General features: G+C 41.1%; 1 protein-coding gene across 1 annotated transcript in view; it reads right to left on the reverse strand.

The window, feature by feature from the left end:
• SLC5A1 (solute carrier family 5 member 1) overlaps nucleotides 1–26,060 on the reverse strand; it is an 86,663-nt gene that overhangs the window by 40,272 nt on the left and 20,331 nt on the right. The window contains exons 3-9 of the mRNA XM_032311020.1: nucleotides 18,781–18,885; nucleotides 18,104–18,163; nucleotides 16,803–16,907; nucleotides 4,469–4,574; nucleotides 3,241–3,321; nucleotides 1,785–2,005; nucleotides 1,420–1,555 (exon numbers count right to left, since the gene is read on the reverse strand). Of these exons, the coding sequence (XP_032166911.1) occupies nucleotides 1,420–1,555; nucleotides 1,785–2,005; nucleotides 3,241–3,321; nucleotides 4,469–4,574; nucleotides 16,803–16,907; nucleotides 18,104–18,163; nucleotides 18,781–18,885 (814 nt within the window). The remainder of the gene's footprint in view (nucleotides 1–1,419; nucleotides 1,556–1,784; nucleotides 2,006–3,240; nucleotides 3,322–4,468; nucleotides 4,575–16,802; nucleotides 16,908–18,103; nucleotides 18,164–18,780; nucleotides 18,886–26,060) is intronic.

A 26,060-nucleotide genomic window follows, 5' to 3' on the forward strand; every position in this document is an offset into this window, starting at 1 on the left:
AGAGCCATGTCAGCAAGCAGAAATCAAGGAAGTATTTCCAAGATTCACTTTCTTAAAATAAGACTTCAAACAGGACATTCCTGCCCAAGGCCCTGAATTGGTTCCACAGAGAGTGCAACTTCAAGTTGAGCCCTACAACACCATGCCCCTGCCCTACTGGTATGACCATATCCAAGATCTGACTGGGGGAAAAGAGTTCTTAGGTAGAGGAGGGAGAAAATAAAACAATGCTCAGGGTGGATAGAGAGGGGGCACAGTCTTCAGACTTTAGCTAGACCTCCCTACAACATAGCAGTGACTATTGTCTTGTTTCTCCTGATGATCATAGTGACCCATGGCTCCTAATTTGAGGTTTATTTGCAGCAGCATTTTTACAAGTAGGATTGAACACCCAGATGACTGAGGGAATTCTTCAGTGGGGGGATGTTGGGCAGTACTTCCAAAATGTGAAAAATCTGGGTTAGAGAAAGATAAAAAGTAACCTGATATGGGAAGGGAAAATGATCTAGAGACTTGGAGAAAATTCCAGTAACTTCTTTAGAATTAAATCAATAAACATTTATTAGGTACCTACTACAGTTATATCATTTAGTGCTGCTCCATAGAGACTGCCGATTCATTATAGCACTATCTCAAATATTTTTGTGTGTGTTGTACAATATAAATTATATAATATATAATTTACAATTTAATTATATATTATTATTACAATATAAATTATTCAGTTACAAATATAAATTATTCAGTTACAAATATTTTTCTCATGACAGGTGAGCCAGTATAGGAGTATACCTAAAAGGAGCCAATGGCAGCAAGTGCCCCAGACTGTCCTATCTTCATTTTGGGAGCTCACCAAAGTTTTACTCCCTGGCACTCTCTTTTTTTGCCATTATTTCACATTCCAAGAAACAGTTTGGACCTATGATGGCTGACCAAAACAATGCAACTGGCAAAGCTGAAGAAGCCACAAAATGGTCAAAAAGACTCTAATACCCTAGATAGTAAAGTACAAGGCTCTGGACTCTTCAAAGAAATGGCCCAAGAAACGGGGTTAGAGACTGGCCAGGGTCCTTTGACATTAAAGACATCGTACACACTACCAGAGCCTGAGGAAGACTGAGCAAAAAGTTAGCAAATATTAGTTGGAAGAAACTGCAGCTGGAGGTGTATCATAACTTCAGAAAATTTGCAAAAGGGTCTAAAGTAATTGTCAATGTTAGGAAGCAGGGAAGACAACCCCACAGGTCCTGTGACCTCAAGTTTTTGCTATATAAAGGGGAAACAATAATGTTTGGTAATTGTGGCAAGAAAAAAAGAAGAGGGCAGAAGAGAAAGAACAGAAAGCTACAGAGCTTTAGAAGTGACACAGAGAGAAGAAAGTGGGAAAGAGTGGCTGCTGAGTCCAGCAAGAGGCATCACCTGTGTATAGGATGCGGCTGATCATTCCTGGCATCACCATGAGGAACATGGGCAGCAGCTTCATGTACCCACATAAGATACAGCCGGCCTTCACATGAGACATGTTTTTGGCTGAGAGGCAGCGTTGCACAATGACCTGCCAGGGAAAGCCCGTAAGAGAGGGGTACAGGCCAGAGACCTCTCATTGCTCTCTGGCTACCTTCAGCTCCCTGCCCACATGTCCTTGGAATTCCCTTGTCACAAGGTTCAGTGACCCCAGACCATATGAGCCCTGCCCTACTGTATCCAACACCACAAGCCTTAGATAAGAGTCCCTGTAGAGACCTGGGAACACCCTGTCCACCCCACACATCCAACATGGGTACCTGATCTGTACACCAATACCACAGGGCAAGGATGGACAACCCGAAGATGAGCCCAGGCCACGGCAGGTCTCCTGTGATGGGATCTCGGAAGATGTGGAAGGAGTCAGCTCTTGGTGTATAACATTCTTCTTTGATGGTGATGTTTTCCGCAGTAACCACAGTTGGAATGGCTTTCATATACTTTTTCATGAAGGCATCATACCCTCCCACTTCGCGAAAAGCTGGAAAACATCAGCAACAAGCAACCTAAAACTCTCAGCTCTTCATGCAGGTTTCTTCCTATGAATGCCTGAGAAACCATCCTCCCTGTGTGATCTTGGGCAAGTCGCTTTCTTATTCTGGGCCTCAGCTCTCTCATCCATAGAATGGGATTATTAATCCTGCCCAGCTTCCTGGGGTGGGGGGTTGACTGTGAGGGTCTAAAGCAGTAATGTGTGAAAGTATTCCAACCACAGACCTTTTCAAAAAGGGAAAGTATTTGAATTTATTAAACGAGAGGCTTTGGTTTTGAAGACTCAAAGATGTTTTTCCCCTCACACTTCACTGTCAGCAACAGCCTTTAAAATCCTGCACAGCAACCTGGAGATCCACAGACTCAGCCATACCATCCCTGGTCACAGAAGTGTGGTAGGATAGACAGAGAAAGGGGGAGGAGTCTAGAACCCTACCACCTCTTTGCTGTGTGCCCTTGAATAAGTCATTCTAGCCTCTGTCCTGCAGAACCCACTACCACCACCATCGTCACTGGGGAAAATCAAATGGAAGCTCTTGGAAACAGGGAATAGAGAGTAGATAAGAAGCTTCACAGGACCCACAGAGAGTATGAGCCCTATTTTTTAAAAAATGCATTTTAGATTCTCCCATAATTAGTATCACTAGATCTAGAGTCTCCAGTCTTGTCTTTAGGATTTTTATAGACAAATAAAATTTCAAAGTTGGGGTCAGGGGTCAATATAGACTGGCTAATTGTTTAAATTTTGTCAAATAAGGACATAAACAAGAAAATGATCACTTACTATCATCAATTCATAAAATAAAGGACATTTAACATCAAATATAGACAAGATGTAATCTAAGGTTTAAGATACAACATTGAATATATTTAACCTGATGCATATTTAAACATATCCCTTTTTTGTCCACTTTCTCCACGGAGAGCAGACCACAACATCAGAGGTCCACATTGGGGACTTCTGGCTCAGTTCATTTAAAGAGGGCAGTAGGGACCAGGTATTGCCTGAGCCTGGCCCAGACTGAGCTTCCCAGGGCTGAGGAAGTTGCCCCAGACATTCACTATGGTAGGCAATCCAGGCTTGACCACCTCCCTGGGGAAGGCAGAGGATACCCAGCTCACTGCCTGGGCCAGCAGCAAGCAGGGATGCTACACTTGCTTTTTTTCTCCCTAGGCCTCTGTTTCTGCCTCCCTGCCTCCTCAGTCTGCCCCAGCCCCACTTACCAAACCCAGTGAGGATAAAAGACCCCACCAGCATGATCGCCGTCTGCAAAGTGTCCGTGTAAATCACAGCTGCCAAGCCCCCTAAACAGGCAAAGGAAATAATACATGTGACCTCACATAGGAGGAACACCTGTGTCTGTCTTTTGCCCACTCCCTGCCCCTCTCCCTCTGCACATCCTCTGAGCACACCTCTCAGTCACCTGTCTGCCTTTCTTTCCTTTCCTCCCTTGTCTTGTTATAGCAATCTACTACCCAACATGTTTCTATACCTTTACTTTTCACAGAAATGCTGGGAAGACCTTGGAAAAAGGAGAATGTTTCTCCCTATTTGAGGAAGAAGAGTTTGATGTGATTGAAGGCAGAAGAAGGCGTAAAGGAGATGGCTCTGGTAAGAACTTTCTCCCACAAAGGCAAGGAAGAGCAAAGAGTGTCTATCTCTACAGGGTGTTAGGGTGTTAATGAATCAGCGCTTTTTGAAGGGCTACTTCCATGCATGTCTGCTCTCTCTTTACTCATACCACTTAAGTAACTTCTTGTCCCCAAAACTGGGGGGCTGCAGTTGGGCAGTAAATTCCATTGCTGACCCTGGCCCACCATCAGGAGCAGAGTAACACCCCAACTGCTATTCCTGTTACCAGCTTCTCTAGTCACCTCTCAAGTCTTCCTCTAAAATCTCTTTTTTTGTGCATCACTCCCTCCCTTCCCACCTACAGTACCTCCCAGTGCCTATCTCATCAAACCCAAGGCCTTCTTCTGGCTTCCAAACTCCCTGCACTGTGACCTTTTTTGAACTACCTGGACTTATCACTCCACACACCCCCACCTCAGCTACCTCCCATTGACCATCCTTCTCCAACTAAATGCACCTGCTTGCTCACCCTGCCCCAGCGCCATGCCATGCCCATTCCTGACTCCATTCCTTTGCTCTCCCTGTCCCTGCACCTGGCACTCCCTCTCTGATTCTCCCAACCCAACCAACTTCTAGCCACAACCTGGAAGGCCAGTCCCAACCACACTTCCTAGAAGAAGTTACACTGACTATTCCAGCCAACACTAGAGTTTTCTGGGGTCTCTATATAACTTGTTAGGGTCTGAGCATTGAGACTAAACAAACACTCCATCCTAAAACTGTTTCCTGGGTGTATCTCTCTTCCTCAAGAGGAAAAGCTATGTCTCCTACTTTCTTCTCCTTTCCTGGGCTTTGGCTGAGTCATTTGTATGGACTCACCTGTGATTGTGTAAAGGCCAGTGATTGCCAATAAGAGAAAGATGGCCAGGTACAGATCCAGACCCAAGGCCATGTTGATAAATATGGCCCCAGAAAAGATGTCTGCCTAGAAGAAGAAAAGAGGCAGAGTTAGGGGTGAAGGAGGCCAGCTGGCTGCAGGCTGCACCCAGAGCCTGGTTGAGGCACTTCAGCTGCAGAGACAAAGAGGCAAACTTGAAGGGAGTAGCAGAAGATGTCTCCTGAGTATTGTCAATGCCTGTGATTTCTGGGCCCAATGTTGGTTCACATCCCTCTCGCCCTTTGGTTAAATACCCCAATTAAATGTCCATATTTTTATCTCTGGATAAGAATATGAGATACAAATACTACACAATTCCACATATATAAGCTATCTAAAACACTCAAATTTGTATAATCAAAGACTAGAATGGTGAATATCAGAGGCTGAGGGGAGAAGGAAATGGGGAATTATTAATTAACAGGCATAAAGTTTCAGTTAAGTACAATGAATAAGCTCTAGAGATTTGCCACACAACATTGTGCCTATAGTCAACAATAATGTATTTTATACTTAAAATTTGTCAAAAGGACAGATAGCATGTTAAGTGTTCTTACCAGAAAAAAAATTTCTTTAATTAAAGAAAAAAACACAGAAACTCCGCAGAGCCATGTTCTATTCCTAAGTTTCTCAACAGGCTTTATTCAAGATGATAATAGATATCCCATGGGCGGAAAAAAAGGATTCCCTAGTCAGAGATCTGTAAAATGCTTAAGCAACGTTAAGACAGTTTACTCACCACACAACTCTCCTGAGCCTTTAATATACAGTATGTACTATGAATCCCCAGGAGGGTAACATGGTAAATGACCCTTCACAAACTTATTTAACTATAGAACTTTGTTTGCCAAGGAATAACTATTAACACCTTGAAGTTCCTCCTAACCCACTTGTAGACTGCTGATCTAAGCTATTCTCCATCATTTACACCTCAGTGTGCAAAGGTTTATTAGATCTATTCCCAAAAACAGGTACTAAAGAGTCCATGAGAAGGAAAACCCACCCATACTCTGGAATGGAGAGAAACTTCAGCAACATCAGTTTTATCTGCTCAACCCAAATGGAGTCCACCTTGACTCAAACACAACAAGAACATCACCAAGAATCTCTTATATGGCAGGCTTGATTCTAGGTGCTTTTATCTAGATTATCTCATGAAACTTTAGAAAGAATTGTTTCCTCTTCACCCCCAAATTCACCAGTTATGTTCTTGATGCAGTTCTCTTTCTCTTCCCTGCCTCATATAATCCAATAAAAAACCTTCTACCTGACAGATGGTGAGCTGCTAATTTAAACCAAACAGAGAGTACCAGAATCACCCAAAATGAATTTTCATAGCAGCTCCAAAATACTACCAGGACAGGTAGTATTAAGGGATGATCATGGTAAATCTTTTATTTCCAAATTGCTAAGTATGAAAGAAAATAGACATCCCCTAGATGCAATGAACAAGCTGTTTTGTTGCATAAAACCTAGTATGTTTCAGGGTGTGTAAAGGGCCACCAGGTCATAACCCTGGGAATGATGCCCTTGCATCTCCTCTCCAATCTTAGCCTCCTTAAGCTCCTTGGGGCCCTCCAATGGCTCAGCTCCCCACCAATCACATCTCCTATTCCCTGCCTCTATTAGTTGGCAGAGAGACTGCCTCACACCAACTCCAAGCTTATATGCTAATGCACAACTCCCTCTCCCAAGACAGGTCTTCTGAGGACTGGTTTCTTAGCTCCCCTGCAGATTCTCTAGCCCCAGGAGACCTAATATCATTGTCTTTCTTGGTGGAGGAGGAGATGCAGAGTCAGAAGGTAAGGAGAGAATGGTGACTTAGAAAGAGAAAACACACATACACACAAAGGCTAGTGGTCAGAAGATCTGGGTTGTAACACCAGTGCTGCCATTATAGGCCTGACCTTAGATAAAACATTTCACCTCTCCATGACTCTGTGTTCTCATCTTTAAAGTAAGAAGCTCTGACTCTGAGTGCTTATGATACTCAGTGGCTGGAAGTGGGAAAGCCCTGTAGCCAAAGGAAGCATTCCCCTCCCAGGTCCTGGATCTGTTCCATCCTATCCTCTATAGCCAGAGAGGAAGAAAGGACCTCCAGCTGCACATCAGCTTCGCTAAAGGTGAAATGGCCACTCTGTCCTGCGTCTGCACACTGAGCCATAGGAATTGGAATGAGTATTCATAATGCTGAACCCTCCCCTCCATGCCTCTTTAAAATCACAAAAAGTTATTTCATTTAAAGGGGTCCAATTTATTATAAAAGACCTCAGCGTGAGACAGGAATCCATCAGAATCCTAGAGGAGAACATAGGCAGTAACCTCTTTGATATCAGCCACAGCAACTTCTTTCAAGATATGTCTCCAAAGGCAAAGGAAACAAAAGTGAAAATGAACTTTTGGGACTTCATCAAAATCAAAAGCTTCTGCACAGCAAAAAGAAACAGTCAACAAAACAAAGAGGCAACCCATGGAATGGGAGAAGATATTTGCAAATGACAGTACAGACAAAAGGTTGATATCCAGGATCTATAAAGAACTCCTCAAACTCAATGCACACAAAACAGACAATCATATTAAAAAATGGGCAGAAGATATGAACAGACACTTCTCCAATGAAGACATACAAATGGCTATTAGACACATGAAAAAATGTTCATCATCACTAGCCATCAGGGAGAGTCAAATTAAAACCACATTGAGATACCACCTTACACCAGTTAGAATGGCCAAAATTAGCATGACAGGAAACAACATGTGTTGGAGGTAATGTGGAGAAAGGGGAACCCTCTTACACTGTTGGTGAGAATGCAAGTTGGTGCAGCCTCTTTGGAGAACAGTGTGGAGATTCCTCAAGAAATTAAAAATAGAACTTCCCTATGACCCTGCCATTGCACTATTGGGTATTTACCCCAAAGATACAGAGGTAGTGAAAAGAAGGGCCATCTGTACCCCAATGTTTATAGCAGCAGTTACCACGGTCGCCAAACTGTGGAAAGAACCAAGATGCCCTTCAATGGACGAATGGATAAGGAAGATGTGGTCCATATAAACTATGGAGTATTATGCCTCCATCAGAAAGGATGAATACCCAACTTTTGTAGCAACATGGACAGGACTGGAAGAGATTATGCTGAGTGAAATAAGTCAAGCAGAGAAAGTCAATTATCATATGGTTTCACTGATTTGTGGAGCATAACAAATAGCACGGAGAAAAAGGGGAGATGGAGAGGAGAAGGGAGTTGAGGGAAATTGGAAGGAGAGGTGAACCATGAGAGACTATGGACTGTGAAAAATAATCTGAGGGTTTTGAAGGGGCAGGGGGTGGGAGGTTGGGGGAACCAAGTGATGGGTATTGGAGAGGGCACGTATAGGGCACGTATTGCATGGAGCACTGGGTGTGGTGCAAAAACAATGAATACTGTTATGCTGAAAATAAATTTAAAAAAATTTTTTAAAGGGGGGGCCCCACTTATTGATTATACATCTAACCTCAGGAATAAATTCTTCCCTTAGAACTCTAAAAGCCAGGAGGAGTGACTCAGGATACTGGCTATACCTAAGCTCACATTAACCCAGGTGCTCTGATACTAGTCTTTGAATCCTAGGTGCCCGAGCTTTTCTGCTTCACTAGGTTTTTTTCCCCCATAACCAGGGAATTTACCAAATGTTTTCAGGTACATTCATTGTTTTGATCCCCAAGACAAGGTAATAGGACAAATATATTGGCTCTACTCTACAGATGAGAGACACAAAATTAATGACAAACTCAATAGCTAAAATCCGGCTCTTTGTGTCCAAATCCAGTGTCTTTCCCACAACACTAAAAGGTAAAATTTCTTTTTTCTGGAATATTTTCTGCAGAGAGCAAGATCTTTTATTGTTTAAAAAAAACATTTTTTACTTACTTTTAAAATAAAATAACTTATGAGTATAGTCGGGGGGGGGGGGGGGCAACAACCCAGAAAGTTATACACTGAAAAGTAAAAGTGTCCTTACTTCCATCACTTGGGCCAACAGTGACCACTGTTGAGAGTTTTTGATCCACCAGAAGATTTCTAAATGTCTTGCTGAAAATTATATATCAATCATTAAGTTTCACATCCACCCAAAATAATAATTTTGAAGATGGAAACATGGAAAAATGTATACAGTTTGATGCTAAGATGGGGAAGAAAGATGACAAATGGTATGCACATTCTGACTGCAATTCTATAAAAGAAATCACACATATGGGCAAAGAAACAATATGAAATATCTGTATTAGAGTCATGGGATTAAGGAGGCTTTTCCACTCTAGACTTTCTTAAATACTCCTGTCCCATCTTTCTTATAGTTTCAAAAGTGGGGAGAGCAAAAATTTTAACACACATTATATTCCTTATGGGTATATAAATATACATATTTAGGTAGTAAAAATATAAAAGCAGACCATAGGAAAACACAGTAAGTTTAAGACATGTATAACTTTTAATAAAGAAGGAAACAGGATCAAGATGGGTAGATATAGGGGAGCCTGTGTGGCTCAGTCAATTAAGTGTATGCCTTTGGCTCAAGTCAAAATCCCAAGGTCCTGGGATTGAGCCCCACATCAGGCTCCCTGCTCAACAAGGAGTCTGCTTCTCCTTCTCCCTCTGCCCCTCCCCCTCTTGTGCTCACTCTCTCTCTCTCTCCAATAAATAAATAAAATCTGAGAAACAAACTGAGGGTTTTGAAGAGGAGGGGGATGAGAGGTTGGGTAAGCCTGGTGGTGGGTATTATGGAGGGCACATATTGCATGGAGCACTGGGTGTGGTGCATAAACAATGAATTCTGGAACACTGAAAAGAAATTTTAAAAATAAAATCTTTTTTAAAAAAGAAGGGTAGAAATAAGTCTTCCATAATATCTGTAATATTTTATTTGTTTCCTTTTAAAAATGAAGAGTTTTTTAAGATCTATAGAATCAGGGTGGGGGTATTTGCTACATTAGTCTTTGTACTTTTCTGTATGTTTGAAGCACTTTGTTATTTTTTTATTTATATAAGTAGGGGAATGATTAAGGACATATACCACCAGCATGATAGTAAAGAATTCTCCTATAATCCTATGAGACCATTTGTTTCACAGCTCTTCCCAGATTGCTCATTCTCTAAATTTCTCTTAGCCCTTAATAAAGAAAAAAGAAAGGAGGAAGGAAGGAAGGAAGGAAGGAAATAAGCAAATTTCCCCAATGCTGCTAAGCAAAACCAACTTGAAATAGAAATTACCATATTCTAGACCAAAGTTCAGCAAGCATTTTCTATAAAGTTTCAGGTAATAAACGTTTTAGGTTTTATATACCATATAGTCTCTGTCCAACCTGCTCAGTTCTGAAGTTGATGCATGAAAGCAGCCATAGATAATACATCAAATCAGTGTGGCCATGTTCCAATAAAACTATATCTACAGGGGCACCTGGTTGGCTCGGTCAGTTGAGTATCTGCCTTTGGCTCAAGGAATGATACCAGGGTTCTGGGATTGAGCTTCCTGTTCAGTGGAGAGTCTGCTTCTCCTTCTCTCTCCGACTCTCCCTGCTGCTTCTGCACTCATTCACACTCTCTCTCTCTCTCAAATAAATAAACTGTTTAAAAAAAAAAACTATATCTACAAAAAGAGGCAGTTGGATTCAGCTCAAAGGCTTTATTCCCATCCCTTTGGTGAAAAGTTGGCTGAACAATGTCCATGAGACTCATGGGGAATAATAAAATTACAGATTCAGTTGGGAAACCTCTTAAGAGTAATTGAGTCTCTGACCATGAGACTTGCATAAATTACTTGTCTGATGCTTTGAGATCCTATGATTTTTATATGTTTGCTTTGCAGCCCATTCTGGTCCGAGTTATATCTGAGCACCCAATAAATCCTGCCTGGCAACGACATTTGAGATGGAGAGCCACATTGCTCAAATTTCTCTTTTCATTTGTGAAAGTGAATGGCTCAGGTAATGAGTATTCAAACCTTAAGTAAAAACCAAAGCTCTTATTTTCACTCAAGGATCCAAAATGGACAGTGGAGTTGCTGTAAAGGTTTATTGCAGTCATGTTAACAGCCCCAGGAAATATAAACAGGGACATTCAGTCATCACATGTAATTCATAAAATCTGAGGCTTATCTCAAGTGATTGCGCACACTTAAATAAGATACATGATACTGGGAAATTCTATAGAGCAAAATGCATCCAGAACTTGATAAGGCAGGGTTCCAGGAAGGGGACAGCAGAGAGCCAATAAAATTCAGAGGAGTACATGGAGAAATAATCAAATCTGAGTCTTAGAGTCCAAAACCTAGCCACAAGATGGTGGCCATAGTCAAGATTCCACACCACTGCTGCTCAGTGGCTGGGTTATATCTGGGCTCTCCAACTGAAATGATTTTTCTCTCCTATCAATTACACATACATTGAATCCCTATATCCTCCCCGAAGACTTCCTGGGAGACTTTGATCTCACAGGGCCACCCTTCTTCTTTCTTGCCCATCACAAATTGTCCATGCCTCAACACACACCCAACAAGACTGATTAATCTTTGTGTGCAATATAAATACGTATCTTACTTTGTTCGCTAACAATTATTTTCTTTTGTCTATGAACTTTGATTTCATGTGTATCTTAATGTGAGTTCCTAGGAGGTACATTCAACATCAGTGTAATTATTTTAATGATTTCATGCTCTATGACTCATGATGAACCTGAAGTAAGCCAAACTTATAAAGTCTCACGTGTCAACCCTTCCCTCCTTCTCTCCCTGCCTAAATGTCCCTCCTTCAGATCCTTCTTATACCAGTGTGCAGTCAATGTTCTCTCCTCACAGTCCTCTCAAATCCATACTCTTAGAAACTTGTTCATATTGTAAGGTCATTTAACTGGCTATCTTAATTTTTCCCAAGGTCTTGAATTTTAACAGACCCTGTAATAAAGGAATGAAAAATTTAGAAGTCAGGGACCACATAATGCCAAAGATTTTGTGTCAATAACAGTTACCCTGCTGTTCATAGTTCTGCTACTCTTTAACCCCACAGAGTCCCTTCCTTTCTTGGGACCTGTTTCTCCAGCTATAAAATGAGAGCATAGGACATAGCACTAGATGATCAATCCCAATCCATCATGCTGTGCATCCAAACATAGAGCAGAACTGTGAGAAGAACACAGACTCTGGGACTAGAGAGACATGGGTTCCAATCCTGGTTTTGCCACACACTTGCTATGTGATTTGAGACAAATTATCTAACTTCTCTGAGGCTCAGTTATCTTATCCATGAAGTGGAAAATAAAATAGAAATCCTTACCAGGCAATGCTCATGTAAACTGGAGATGAAATAAGTAAAACCTCTATCAGAATCTAAGCAAAGAGACCAACATTAAATAAAAGGCAGCTATCATCCTTCTTACACATTATTCAAAAGATTGCTGCCTCTGCGTAGCAGGTGGAGAATATAAGATTCTGGGCAACGCTTCCAGCAAGGAGGCCCAGAAATCATGCAGAGAAGGAGCAACCTGTACCAAGTACTTTTCAAAACCAAAATTCAGAAAAGGCTGACTGGTGGGGAATGAGCTCCATCAGGATGTGAGCTAAGCAAGACTGCCCCTCAGCTATCTGGGGGTTCCCAAGTCACAGAATGTTTAATCAGTAACCTGAACAATAGATGAGGTGATTGGAAGGCAATGAGAGAGATTGGGTATTTAGTTTATTTATATGACTACCCCACACCAGCTCCAAGGATAAAGAGTACCCTTACATGGCAACTACAGTCAACAGATTTTACCCGCTTGAACTGTGGACCTGGAGAAGACTTGATTCAAAGAAGGGGAATCCCAGTAGCCTCCTCTACGCCCCCATTAGACAGGTGCCACCTCACAAGCTGAACCAAGGAGCAGTTCCCTTGCCAATCCCCACCTAGCTCCAGAGTAACCTCCTCTTCCTCTCCGCTTACATTCCTTTTCCTCCTCTTACATCTGCTCTTCTCTACCTCAGGAAGCCTGATTTCTCCACCCCTCACAGCATTTCTGAATCTAGGCTCTGCACATTGATATCTAATGACATAGCACTAAAAAGCCCAGCATCTTCATCTTATAACTAAAGACCAACCCTGAAGGAGGGGAGAAGAAACTGAAGGTGGTAAAATCATCACATTGCTGGCAAAACGCATAGGCACCAGTCAAGAGCAGTAGTGGTTTGAGTCAAAAAGCTGGGCAGGGAGGAAGTAGTACTCTGGGAATCAGTCCCAACTCCAAGACAAAGTTCTATCAGCCTTATAGGCAAGAGCATGTTTACATTGAGTTGTATAGAAATGTATGTGCAAGACCATTCAATGAGGCAATTATCATATGGTTTCACTGATTTGTGGAGCATAACAAATAGCACGGAGGAAAAGGGGAGATGGAGAGGAGAAGGGAGTTGGGGGAAATTGGAAGGGGAGGTGAACCATGAGAGACTATGGACTCTGAAAAATAATCTGAGGGTTTTGAAGTGTCGGGGGGTGGGAGGTTGGGGGAAACAGGTGGTGGCTATTAGAGAGGGCACAGATTGCATGGAGAACTGGGTGTGGTGCAAAAACAAGGAATAATGTTATGCTGAAAATTAAAAAAAAAAAAAAGAAAAAGAAATAGTCTCTTCAACAAATGGTGTTGAAAGAACTGGACATGTGTGAACTTGAACCCCTACCTCATATCATATACAAAAATTAACTCAAAATGGATCAAAGATCTAAATGTAAGAGCTAAAAGTATAAAACTCTTCAGAGAAAATAGAGGAGTCAATCTTCATGATCTTGGATTTAGAAATGGATTCTTAGAAATGACACTAAAAGCATAAACAACAAAAATAAAAATAGATATGAACTTCATCAAGATTTAAAACTTCTGTGCCTCAAAGGACATTATAGAATTTGCATGGAGGGCAGGGTGTGGTACATAAACAATGAATCTTAGAACACTGAAAAAATTAAATTAAATTAAAAATAATTAATTAAATAAATAAATTTTTAAAAGAAAATGAAAAGAAAACCCACAGCATGTGGGACGTCGGGGGGAGTGGAATATTTGCAAATCCTTTATCTGATAAGGGTCTAGTACCTAGAACATATAGAGAATACTTTTAATGCAATCCCTATCAAAATCCCATCCATTTTTTTCAAAGAAATGGAACAAATAATCCTAAAATTTATATGGAACCAGAAAAGACCTCGAATAGCCAGAGGAGTATTGATAAAGAAAGCCAGGTTGGTGGCATCACAATCCCAGACTTCAAGCTCTATTACAAAGCTGTCATCATTAAGACAGTATGGTGCTGGCATAAAAATAGATACATAGATCAATGTAACAGAATAGAGAGCCCATAAATAGACCCTCAACTCTATGGTCACCTAATCTTCGACAAAGCAGGAAAGAATGTCCAATGGAAAAAAGACAGTCTCTTCAACAAATGGTGTTGGGAAAATTGGACAGCCACATGCAGAAAAATGAAACTGGACCATTTCCTTACACCACACATGCAGAAAAATGAAACTGGACCATTTCCTTACACCACACATGACTCAAAACAGATGAAGGACCTCAATGTGAGAAAGGAATCCATCAAAATCCTTGAGGAGAACACAGGCAGCAACCTCTTCGACCCAGCCGCAGCAACTTCTTCCTAGGAACATCACCAAAGGCAAGGGAAGCAAGGGCAAAAATGAACTATTGGGACTTCATCAAGATCAAAAGCTTTTGCACAGAAAAGCAAACAGTTAACAAAACCAAAAGACAACTGAAAGAATGGGAGAAGATATTTGCAAACGACATATCAGATAAAGGACTAATATCCAAAATCTATGAAGAACTTATCAAACTCAACACCCAAAGAACAAATAATCCAATCAAGAAATGGGCAGAGGACATGAACAGACATTTCTGCAAAAGAAGACATCCAGATAGCCAACAGACACGTGAAAAAGTGCTCCACATCACTCGGCATCAGGGAAACACAAATCAAAACCACAATGAGATACCACCTCACACCAGTCAGAATGACTAATATTAACAAGTCAGGGAATGACAGATGCTGCCAAGGATGCGGAGAAAGGGGAACCCTCCTACACTGTTGGTGGGAATGCAAGCTGGTGGAACCACTCTGGAAAACAGCATGGAAGTTCCTCAAGAAGTTGAAGATAGAGCTACCCTACAACCCACCAATCGCACTACTGGGTGTTTACCCTAAGGATCCAAATGTAGTGATCCGAGGGGGCACATGCACCTGGATGTTTATAGCAGGAATGTCCACAATAGCCAAACTATGGAAAGAACCTAGATGTCCATCAACAGAGGAATGGATAAAGACGATGTGGTATATGTATACAATGGAATACTATGCAGCCATCAAAAGAAATGAAATCTTGCCATTTGCGATGACATGGATGGAACTAGAGGGTATTATGCTTAGCAAAATAAGTCAATCAGAGAAAGACAATTATCATATGATCTCCCTGATATGAGGAAGTTGAGAGGCAACGTGGGGGGTTTGGGGGGTAGGAAAAGAATAAATGAAACAAGATGGGATCGGGAGGGAGACAAACCGTAAAAGACTCTTAGTAACAAAACAAACTGAGGGTTGCTTCGGGGGGGCAGGTAGGGAGAGGGTGGTAGAGTTATGGACATTGGGAAAGGTATGTGCTATGGTGAGTGCTGTGAAGTATGTAAACCTAGCGATTCACAGACCTGTAACCCTGGGGCTAATAACACATTATATGTTAATTGAAAAATTAAAAATTATATTTAAAAAAAAATAACTCTTTCAATTCAACAACAAAAAAAGAAAAACAACCCAATTAAAAAAAAGAAAAAGTATGTGCCTGTAGGTCCAGACTAGGGCTGGGAGGTAATGGCATAGAAGAAAAAAAAATTATGTTAAGTTGAAGATATAGATATTTCCTTTAAAGAAAGTATAGTCAAATACAATGTATATACTTCATTTAGATTCTGGTGCAAACAAATCAACTGTAAGAAGACATTTTTTATATAATCAGGAAAATCTGGATATGGACCAGGTATTAAGCCACCTAAATTAGAAAATTCCCTTGGATTTTGCTATGTGATAATAGCACAATGGTTATGTTTTTTAAAAGGCAAAGCTGTATTCTGAAAAATTCATAGCAAAATGACATAATGTCTGGGATTTGACTTAAAGTACTGCTGGGAGGAAAAATGTAGAAGAAATAGATGAACAAGAATGACAAAATGATAATCACTGTTAAAGCTGAGTGATAAGTATTGGTCCATTAGTGTTCATTATACTATTCTATCTCTGGGTGTATATGTTTGAAATTTTCCAAAATAAATAAAATTGCAAATGTTATTTAATATTGCTCTTGTCTTGGCTTTAAGGGACCACAAAAATAAAAGCAATAGCAGCTATTTTTTCAGCACGCTACATAGCTAGAGCAGAAGGCTAATTTCAGATCCAACCTGACTCAAATTTCATCCAGGAAAGATCTTTCCAAGATGCTGAGATTGATCCAGTCTTACCTTTGGAAGGACAAGGAATAGGGAAGGACAGGAAAACTGATCATAGTCAATGAGAAAACTCCTCTGATAGAGCAGTGAGTGCTTTGTAACACCCTATGTGGTCTCAGAAAATGCCACTTTTCTCTCAACCCTTGGATTTGGCAATGGATTCTTAGAAATGACACAAAAAGCATGAGCAACATCAGGAAAAAAAAAAGATTAAAAAAAAACAAGAAAAGCCTCGTGCAATGAAAAGGACAGTGAGGTGGAGCCAGAAGTTTGAGTTCTACTCTTGATTCAGGATCCTGTGCAAGTATTTTCAGTTCCCAGGTTTCATTTCCCTGTCCCAAAAAGAAGAGGCAGAATTTCTGAAGTCCCTTCAAGAGTTGTCATTGACTGGCCTTGTTTAAGTGTATTAGAAACATCACCAAAGCCAGATTGTGATCCCTTCAAGCACAAAGGCTCACAGCTAACTACAAGGTTGGAACCAGCCCTTAGATACTGCTAATTCCCTTTCAATGTTCTATTAAGAACAGTTTTCACTGAAACTCGAGCCTGTTTATGTTTTTAACCTTCCACATGATGGAGTGTAAGGAGTTCCTATGTTGACTTCTTGATGCATAAAATAGGACTTTACCTTAAGAAGCAAGAAGACCTAAGGGACCAAGTTAATAAAACAAATACTGCTGTGCCTTGGTGGTCCAGTATGTGCTGAGGAACAGGAGTGGGCAGGTTCTGAGACAGCTAATGCCCGTCCCCAGGGCAGTAGACTCACTGAGATTTTGGTGAAAATGTAGAGTAACAGGGACAGAATAGAGAGGTAGATCTGGATCCGCTTGCCTCCAAATCGTTTCTTCAGGTACTCTGGCATTGTCACCACCTGCATGGGATGTAAGAAAGGTCATCATCAGCCAAATTGACCAGAAGACTCAAAGAAGAAGGGTCAGAGAAATCTGTAAGGTAGCCAGATGGCCCCATTCTTCAATCCAAACTCGATCCCATATGCCCTACCCCTGCAAGGGTAGGGTATTATCCCAGGACACTGAAGATGCTCAAAAGACACTGTTTTAAATGGACACATGAACACCTAACCAAGAAAGCAGATCTTCACCCTGAAGGAAGAGGAAATAGATATACATTCTTACACAGAGTGCCTACTGTGAACAAGTAGCCAGGCTGGGTGTACGGTTCTTCTGCTTTGCACACAGGCTTTGCCAAAGATTGTCACTGCAGTCCTGCTCAACTGTTCTCCCAGTTCCTTTCTGCAAATTCTGACTATACTTCTGTCTCACTCGCTCAACCCTGAGCCTGCTGTCTTCTGGGATCACACACGTGTCACCAATAGTCCATGAGCCTCCAAAAGATGTGGAGTCTGTCCTGTGTTCTTTCTGTATTGCTTTCAGCTCCTAATGTAGGTATTCATTATATCTCACTAAACAGATACCACCAAAGCTGTCTTGTGTGAAATGTCAGAGATATTTAGTCAAGAGACTTAGCATGCATTCAATAGTTGAGTAGCAGCTGCAAGAGCTACTGAAAAGGAAATACAGTTCTTTTCACATGCTGCTTCCCTTCCAGGAGCAGAGGCACACATGAGCAAATGCATGGCAGTGCCTTGCAAGTGTACACCCAAGGTGAAGGGATGTGATGCTTAAGAGGGCGCTGCATAGAATGAGGTTGTTTAGGGGCCTTCTTAGACAGTCAAGTCATGGCTGAGTGGATCTGTTGAATGTCCCTAAAAGTGGTCAAAAATTTTATAACCTGGAAAAGAGAACCAAGTCACAGGTGTTCTCTGCCATTTATGCTATAAAGTCTCCTTCGTCTTTCAGGAGGATGGAGCTCATACTATATGTGTGTGTGTATGTGTGTGTGTATGAGATACATATTATATATAATATTTGTATTATATATAATATATAATAATATGTCATATATTATATATTATAATAATATATTTGTATTATATATATATGTGGGTGTGTGGGGGGGGTGTGTGTGTGTATGTATGTATGTGTGTGTGTGTGTGTGTATATATATATATACTGCATGAAATGGAATAACAGAGGAGATACTTACCCCAGCCTTAATGTAAATGGGAACAAACACCCAGCCCAAGACAACCACCCAAATCAGTGCCTGAAACAAACAAAACAATAGGTAGAATCAAACCAGGAGGAACCTTAGCCCATTCTGCTATCTGCCCTCAATTACTACAGGAAAATCACCAAGCATATTCTCTTGGGGCTCTGGGGACAACTCCCCAAGTGGCCATCAGAAAATGAAAGAGGCCTTTGCTGCCTGATTGGCCCATAGGAATGGTAGTTGGGCAATAGCAGAGGGACCCCAGGGGTCCGCCATTGACAGCATAGCCCCTTTGGCCTCTTCTCAGGTTTACAAGGAGTAAAATACTACTTAGAGAACTTCCAAATACTACTAATAATAATGATAATGGACATCTGGTGGTAAGAATTTCAAAACCTCCAATATGGCCAAAAGGGTACAAGAGGACTTGGATTTTTAAGAGAAGAAAAAAATACTATTGCCATTATATCATTATATAGTTTTCTCACACTACTCTGGTGGAAGTGGAATGGGACCATGGAGCTCCTGAAGCTGTGCCCCTTTTCCAGCTACATCAGAGGGAGGCCCTGGTTGATTCCCTAACACTTAGAGCATCTCCAAGAACAGACTGAACTGGCTGACTGCTAAACTTCCTTCCAGCTCCAAGACCCAGTGTCTCTGATGTTACTCACATTCCATTCAAAGCCTCCCATGGCAATGCCTGCAGCAGCTCCTGTCCCAGCCAGCCCCACAAAGTGGCCGCTTCCAATGTTACTGGCAAAGAGAGATGCTCCAATCTGGAAACACAAAGAGAAAGTCTGGTAAGGACTCTATGCTCCACCAGGACACTCAAAGGTAGACTAAATAGAGAAGAGGCATATCACCCACAAGAAGGACAAGAAAGAGCAGAGGCAGGCTGGAAACTTGACTGTATGTCTGTAGAGACCACTGATGCACAAGGTGGATGTGGGGTCTTGGGTAATAGTGAAGATGAAAAAGAGAGGATTGGGGAAGAAGCAGTGTGTATCCCCTAAGTAGATTATCTGTGGATCCTTTGTCAACCCAATGGCCAATAACAAAGAGGACCCACAGCCCACTGAGCTTTCCTTATAAGACTTCCAAGAGGCTGTCTGCTCATAAGCAGGCCCCGTGCCATTCATCTCTGTGTCCTCAACACTTCTGACATATGACCCTGACCAAACTGACTTTCAGTAAATGTGGACAGTTTTGATAAAAGGACTCATTAAAAGGAAGTCTCTGGGCCTTAGTCCTCTTACTTATTAGAGAAGGCAAGGGGTAGAACAAATGATTCCTAATTATTAAATTCTATGATCCCCACTGGATATTATATAAGACTGATGAATCACTGGCCTCTACCTCTGAAACCAATATTACATTATATGTTAATGGAATTTAAATAAAAATTTTTTAAAAATTCTATGATCCCATGTGCCCCCAAGTAACATGAGATGCTACTAATAATAACTCTCTAAAACAATATAGTATTTTTATTTTTTATTTTTTATAAAGGTCTCCTAGACCCCACGGACACATGCACAAAACACTGCATTTTTTTTTATTTTTTATTTTTTATAAACATATAATATATTTTTATCCCCAGGGGTACAGGTCTGTGCATCGCCAGGTCTACACACTTCACAGCACTCACCAAAGCACATACCCTCCCCAATGTCCATAACCCCACCTCCCTTCTCCCAACCCCCCTCCCCCCAGCAACCCTCAGTTTGTTTTGTGAGATTAAGAGTCACTTATGGTTTGTCTCCCAAAACACTGCATTTTTCAAGGACATATATATCTAAATACATAGGTTAGAAGACAGGAAGGATATATATTAAAGACCCAAGATTAGAAGCCTAGAAGGAAAAAGGAGAATGAAACTGTGAATGGGAGATGAAGGAGAAAACATCCAGTAAAACAAGAGAGGGATCTTGCACTAACCAGTGATGATACTGTGTGCTCAACTCAAATGCATCTAAAGTCCAAGAGAACTCTAGAAAGTTCAAGGGTCCTTCCATACCCAGGAGGAGAGGCATAGCACCATTTGATAAGTACCAAACTAGTATAATTATCCCCATTCTTGCTGAGCAGTGAGAGAAGGTTGGTAATTATTTGTCTAATATCCCTAACATGTAACAAATCTGGAACAAAACACAGAATGCCATTTCCCAAAAGACAGATTACTCCAAGAAACTGTCCTAAATATATTAGCCCCTATCCCCAATATGAGGCAATGGTTGCTTAGTACCAAATAGTTTAGTCAGAGAAAAAGGAGTTCACTGAAGGCCAGGCCAGAAGGTCTCTGGAATGATAAGATAATTGTATAAAAGCACATTCATTAATTCACTCAATGAATATTAATTTGGTATTGACTCAATGTATCAAGCACTATTCTAGACCCTGGAGATTCTGCTGTGAGTAGCACAGACAAAATCTCTACTCTCTAGAAGCTTGAATTCTTAACAGAGGAAATATATATAGTTTTTTTAAAAAGAGAGATCAGAAAAAGGCGAGTAGAGAGGATGTGATAGAGTAACTATTTACAACTGGAGAGTCAGGAAAGATCCCTCTATGTGGATGACCTCTAAGTTAAGACTGAAGTGATAAAAGAAGTCCATAATCCCAAAATCAGAAGAAAAGTTGTCATTGTTGAGAAGCAGAAAGAAGGCCAAAAGGAGTATTGCTGGCAAGGAGGAAGGTGTTGTGAGATGTGGCTGGGAAGTTAGGCAGGCAGACATCATGTAGCTCCTAGCAGGCAAGGATAGGAGGTTTGGATTTTATTCTAAGTGTGAGAAGCTACTAGAGTTTTTTAAGGAGATAGGGAAGGCTGAGGGAGAGGGTGAGAGAGAATCTTAAGCAGGCTCCCTCCACACCCAGCACAACCCTGAGATCATGACCTGAGTCAAAATCAAGTCAGATGCCTAACCAACTAAACCACCTAGGTACCCCACCACTAGAGGGTTTTAATCAGTGGAGACAGAACTTAATTTCGTTTTAAAGATTGTTCTCAGGCATGTGGATAATGTAGCGCTGGGGCAAGGGAGGAAGCAGAGAAACTGTATGTAGGCTAATGCTCTATATGCATGAAAGGACAGTGGCTTGGTCTCTGGTAATAGCAGTCAAGACAAAGGCAAGTGTAGAGATTGAAGTGTGTTTTAGAAATAAAGTTGACAGGAGTCCTGACTCTTGGAATTACTCTTTTTTTTTTTTTAATATGTTGTTATAGATTCTTTTTTTTTTCCAGCATAACAGTATTCATTATTTTTGCACCACACCCCATGCTCCATGCAATCCGTGCCCTCTATAACACCCACCACCTGGTACCCCAACCTCCCACCCCCCGTCCCTTCAAAACCCTCAGATTGTTTTTCAGTTCGGAATTACTCTTAATGGATCAGATGTGGGAAATGAGTGAGAGAGTAATCAAAGGTAACTCCTAGATTCAGGACTTGGTAGGTGGATGCCATTTATTAAGGGGAAAAATGGATCCATAGATGAGTGGATAAAGAAGATTTGATTATACATATAATGGAATACATATATGTGTGTGTGTATATATATATATATATATATATACACATGTGTATATATATATTCTATTATATGTATAACCATATGTATATATGATATATATATAATGGAATATTACTGAGCCATAAAAAGAATGAAATCTTTCCATTTGTGACAACTTGAATGGACCTGGAGAGTATGATACCAAGTAAAATAAGTCAGTCAGAGAAAGACAAATACCATATGATTTCATTCATATGTGGAACTTGAGAAACAAAACAAAGAAAAAAGAAGGGGGGAAAAAAACAGACTCTTAAATACAGAGAACTAATTGGGGATTGCCAGAGGGAAGTTTGGAGCGGATGGGTAAAATAGATAAAAGGGATTAAAAGTACACTTATCTTGATGAGCACTGAGAATTGTATAGAATTGTTGAATATAACCTAAAGTTAATATAACACTGTATGTTAATTATACTCGAATTTTTAAAAAGAAGAAGGGGAAATCGGAGGAAAACAGACTGTTCAGAGACATTCACCTCTTTCTTATCAAAGCTTGGTGGAGATAACAGTCCACTTTTACTTTTTATTTTTGGAGGTTAATATTTGTTAGTATGTATTAATATTTTAATTGCAATTTAAGGAACAAAGAAGAGATCCTGCCATCAATTGAATTTTTTTTTTTCTGTTTCTAATGTGAGAATTTCAGTTGCTCATTTATTTCATTGGTCTTTTCTGTGACAGTCTGCCCTTTGGTAAGAGTGTGTCATTGAAGGGAGATAAAACTTTGAAAACTGACTTCTTTTGAAGCCAAATACTCTTGTTCTTCACTCCGTGCACTGAACTATGATCACTTCCATACTCCCCTTTATCACTGTATAGCAAAGAACACTCACTAAGTTCAAAGAAAGCTCTACCACATGGGTGAAGAAAAACAGATGCATCAGAGAATGAGATTCCAGGAGATATACATGCTACTTCCATTTTTCTATTCTTTCTCCTCTGGAGATTTCAGTGGGAACTACTTCATCCAGTGAACACAACACACATTAAAAACAGACTCTGAAAAACAATCTGAGGGTTTTGAAGGGGCGGGGGGTGGGAGGTTGGGGTACCAGGTGGTGGGTATTATAGAGGGCACGTATTGCATGGAGCACTGGGTGTTGGTGCAAAAACAATGAATACTGTTACGCTGAAAATAAATTTTAAAAAAAAAAGAATTCCCTTCTGCCTGTCCTGGCCCATTATCCTTTTATTTATCATCTCTCACTTGATAAATTATTAAGCATAATGTTGTACTATTAAGGGCATAATTACCAGTAATGATTAACTGCATTAGATTAACCTTAAGTTCAAGAAGTCCTCTCCAACATCCCTCCAAAGAGGAACATTGGACTTTAAGCAGTTGCAGTACCCCCTCACCATCTGATAGAATGGGGATCAGGAGAGCTTTGGGGGTACCACATGTCCTGCCCAGAGTCAGTTAATTTCTGTCATGGTCACTACTATTTTCCCAGTCACTTACCCTGTCTTCATTCTGGACTTCCTCCCTTCACCCCTTGGCCTTCACTCAATCATTTACCAAAACCCTGACTCTGTCTTCACAATGTTAAAGGCATCTAGCACTTCTTATACTGCCCCTGTAAAGGCTGGGGTTATCTCTCAGTAGGCTTCTAGATGATCTCCACTCTCCCCTACCCACATGGCTGGTTCCACGAAGTACAGCTCTGATCAAACCACATTTCCATATTTAGAGACCCTCCCCAACCCCCAGATGGGCCTGCCAAGGCAGTCTTCCTGGAAGTTCCAGGTAGTCCTCAGGGTGCCTGGGTGGCTCAGCCGGTTAACATCTGCCTTTGGCTCAGGTCATAACCCCCAGGTCCTGGGATCCAGTGTCGCATGTCTGGCTCCCTGCTCACTGGGGAGGCTGCTTCTCCCTCTCCTGCCCTCCCTCCCCCGCTCATGTTCTCTCTCTCTTTCTCTCTCTCTCTCTTAAATACATATATAAATAGCATCTTTTAAAAATATATTTTAAAAAAAGATGTAGTCTTAGGAATTCAACAAGATTTCAAGTTAAAATCCCCTCCAGTGAGAAGTTTGAAATTAAAAATTACAGTTTGAATACTTTCTTGACCTCTTACTATCTGGGTGATCATAATATCTGTGAGCTTCAATCTTCTTTCATGACACAGTTATTCAGGAGTCAAATGAGATTATCAGTCAATAATGACTGACATTTAGCCAGCACTCAATCAGAGTCCTTTCTCTCCTCCAAGAGGACAAAGACAATTCATAAGACCTACAATGGACACTGTTATAGACTGATTGTGTTCCCCAAAATGTATGTGTTCCCCAAAATTTAACCTTCTAATATGACTTTATTAGGAGATAGGTCATTTAGGGAGGTAATTAAGATTAAATTAAGTCATAAGGGTGAGGCCCTAATATGATAGGACTGATCCTTATAAGAAAGAGACATCATTCTCTCTCTCTCTCTCCCTCTCTCCCTCCCTCTCCGTGCGTCCCTCCCTCCCACCATTCCTCTCTTCCTCTCTTTCATTCTCTACTCAGAAAAAAGACCATGTGAATGCATGGATGGAAGGCAATCATCTACAAGCCAGAAAAAGAGGTCTCACCAGAAACCAACCCCCCAGAAATGTGGAAGATGTGGAAAACATCCAGAAATGTGGATAAATAAATTCCTCTTGTTTAAAGCTCCCAGTGTATGGTATTTTGTCAGGGCAGTACAAGCAGGCTTGTAGTAACAGACACCACTGCTTCATCACTTCCACTCCCCTGCCAGGTTTTTACTCTGCCCTTTCTCTCACTAAAGTTCATTAACAATGCTTTCATCACTCTGATTTCCCAAACACTCTCTGTCTACTCCTCACTCACATTCATGCCCATTTGGGAAACGTGTCCCATCCACGGGGTGACCCAGTGATATGAATAATTATGTTCTTCTCTATAATTTCCTCCCACAGTCCCTCTGAGTTCAGGACTTTAGACTTCATCTAAAATTTCCCCAGCTTGACCTTGCTTCTGACTAACTTCTTTCCAAGACTTTCTCATCCCCTGATGGGGTTCAAGAAGCTATTACAAGTATTTAGATGGCTTTGCCGTCACTGTGCAAGTTGAGCTGGGTCTGACCACACTCAACAGGTTTGATAGCAAGGTAATTGGGGAAATAACATAATGTGACAATGAAAATGGCAAAAAGACTATGTTTTCCTTTGAATTTTGGGAAATTCATAATCACATTTGACTTCCTAAACTTCCTACCCTAAAAAGTTGGCAGGAGAGGAAATATATGGAGAAATTAGAGAATTGTAAGTCTTCCAGAGTTGTATTGGACCCACAAATGTCATGGCTTGAATTCCCTCTGCAACACCCTGCAAGTGATGGTCAGTTTCTGAATGCATACTTCTAGTGACAGAGAGCTCCCCACTTTACAAGGCAGCTGAAACCATATGGGAAAAATTCTAATGGTTAAAAAGTTCTCCTTTACCTTGAGCTGAAGTCTACCCATCTGGCTATTTCTGCCTTCTGGAGCGATAGAGAACAAGTCAAATCTCTCTCCCGTAAGCCAGCTCTTCCAATATCTAAGGAAAGGGGTTGTGCCTACCCACAAATCTTCTCAAAGCTAAGCTTCCCCTTCTCATATGTCTGCTTCTCACTGGCCATGGACTTGAATCTATCTCACTAGAAATTACAGGCCTTCTAGGCTGTCTGCAATCCAACCCCCTCCTCCTTCTCCATCCCCAGAAGCCTCTCCATACTATTTCATATCCCCTGCACTCCAGTTAAATTACACTGACTCAGTTTCCTAGATATGCTCTGGGCTTTCCTACCTTCTATTTTTATTTATTTATGCCATTGCCCTCTACGTGAACCTCCTCTCCATCAAACTATGATGTCCCCAAAACACTGACCCAGTCTTCAAAAGGAATCCCAATGCCATCTCTCCACTGACACCATTCAGAGCTGATCTCTTCCTCCTCCAATCTCTAACTCCCACTCCTCATCTGTTGCACTCTCCTGGGCATCATACTGCTTCCGCACAAGTGTTGCCCCCCTCCCATATCTTCTAGTCCTCAAAGAGCATTTCTGCTTCTGCTTAGCACAGAACCTTTCTTGCACATGACAAGCATGCCGTAAGAGTCTGCTGACTGAGTGAGTGAGTGAGTGTATCAATTCCTAGGGTGGTGGCGACAAATTGCCTTAGAGTTGTATTTATTCCCACTGTCTGCATAGAGTTGGGACTCTTCATAGTGACATGTCAAGGATGGCTCTCTCCTGAGGAAGAGGCAATAAACTTGGCCTGCCAAGCCCAGATGGTACCCAGGGGAACTATGGGGCATGCTAGGACTATGCACTACTCTGAGATGTTAATATGGTGACCTGTAAGATCAGTGTTAGTAAGAACAAGAAACAAGACCTCGGGG

The sequence above is a fragment of the Mustela erminea genome, chromosome 13 (assembly GCF_009829155.1).
Source record: "Mustela erminea isolate mMusErm1 chromosome 13, mMusErm1.Pri, whole genome shotgun sequence".
NCBI lineage: Eukaryota > Metazoa > Chordata > Mammalia > Carnivora > Mustelidae > Mustela > Mustela erminea.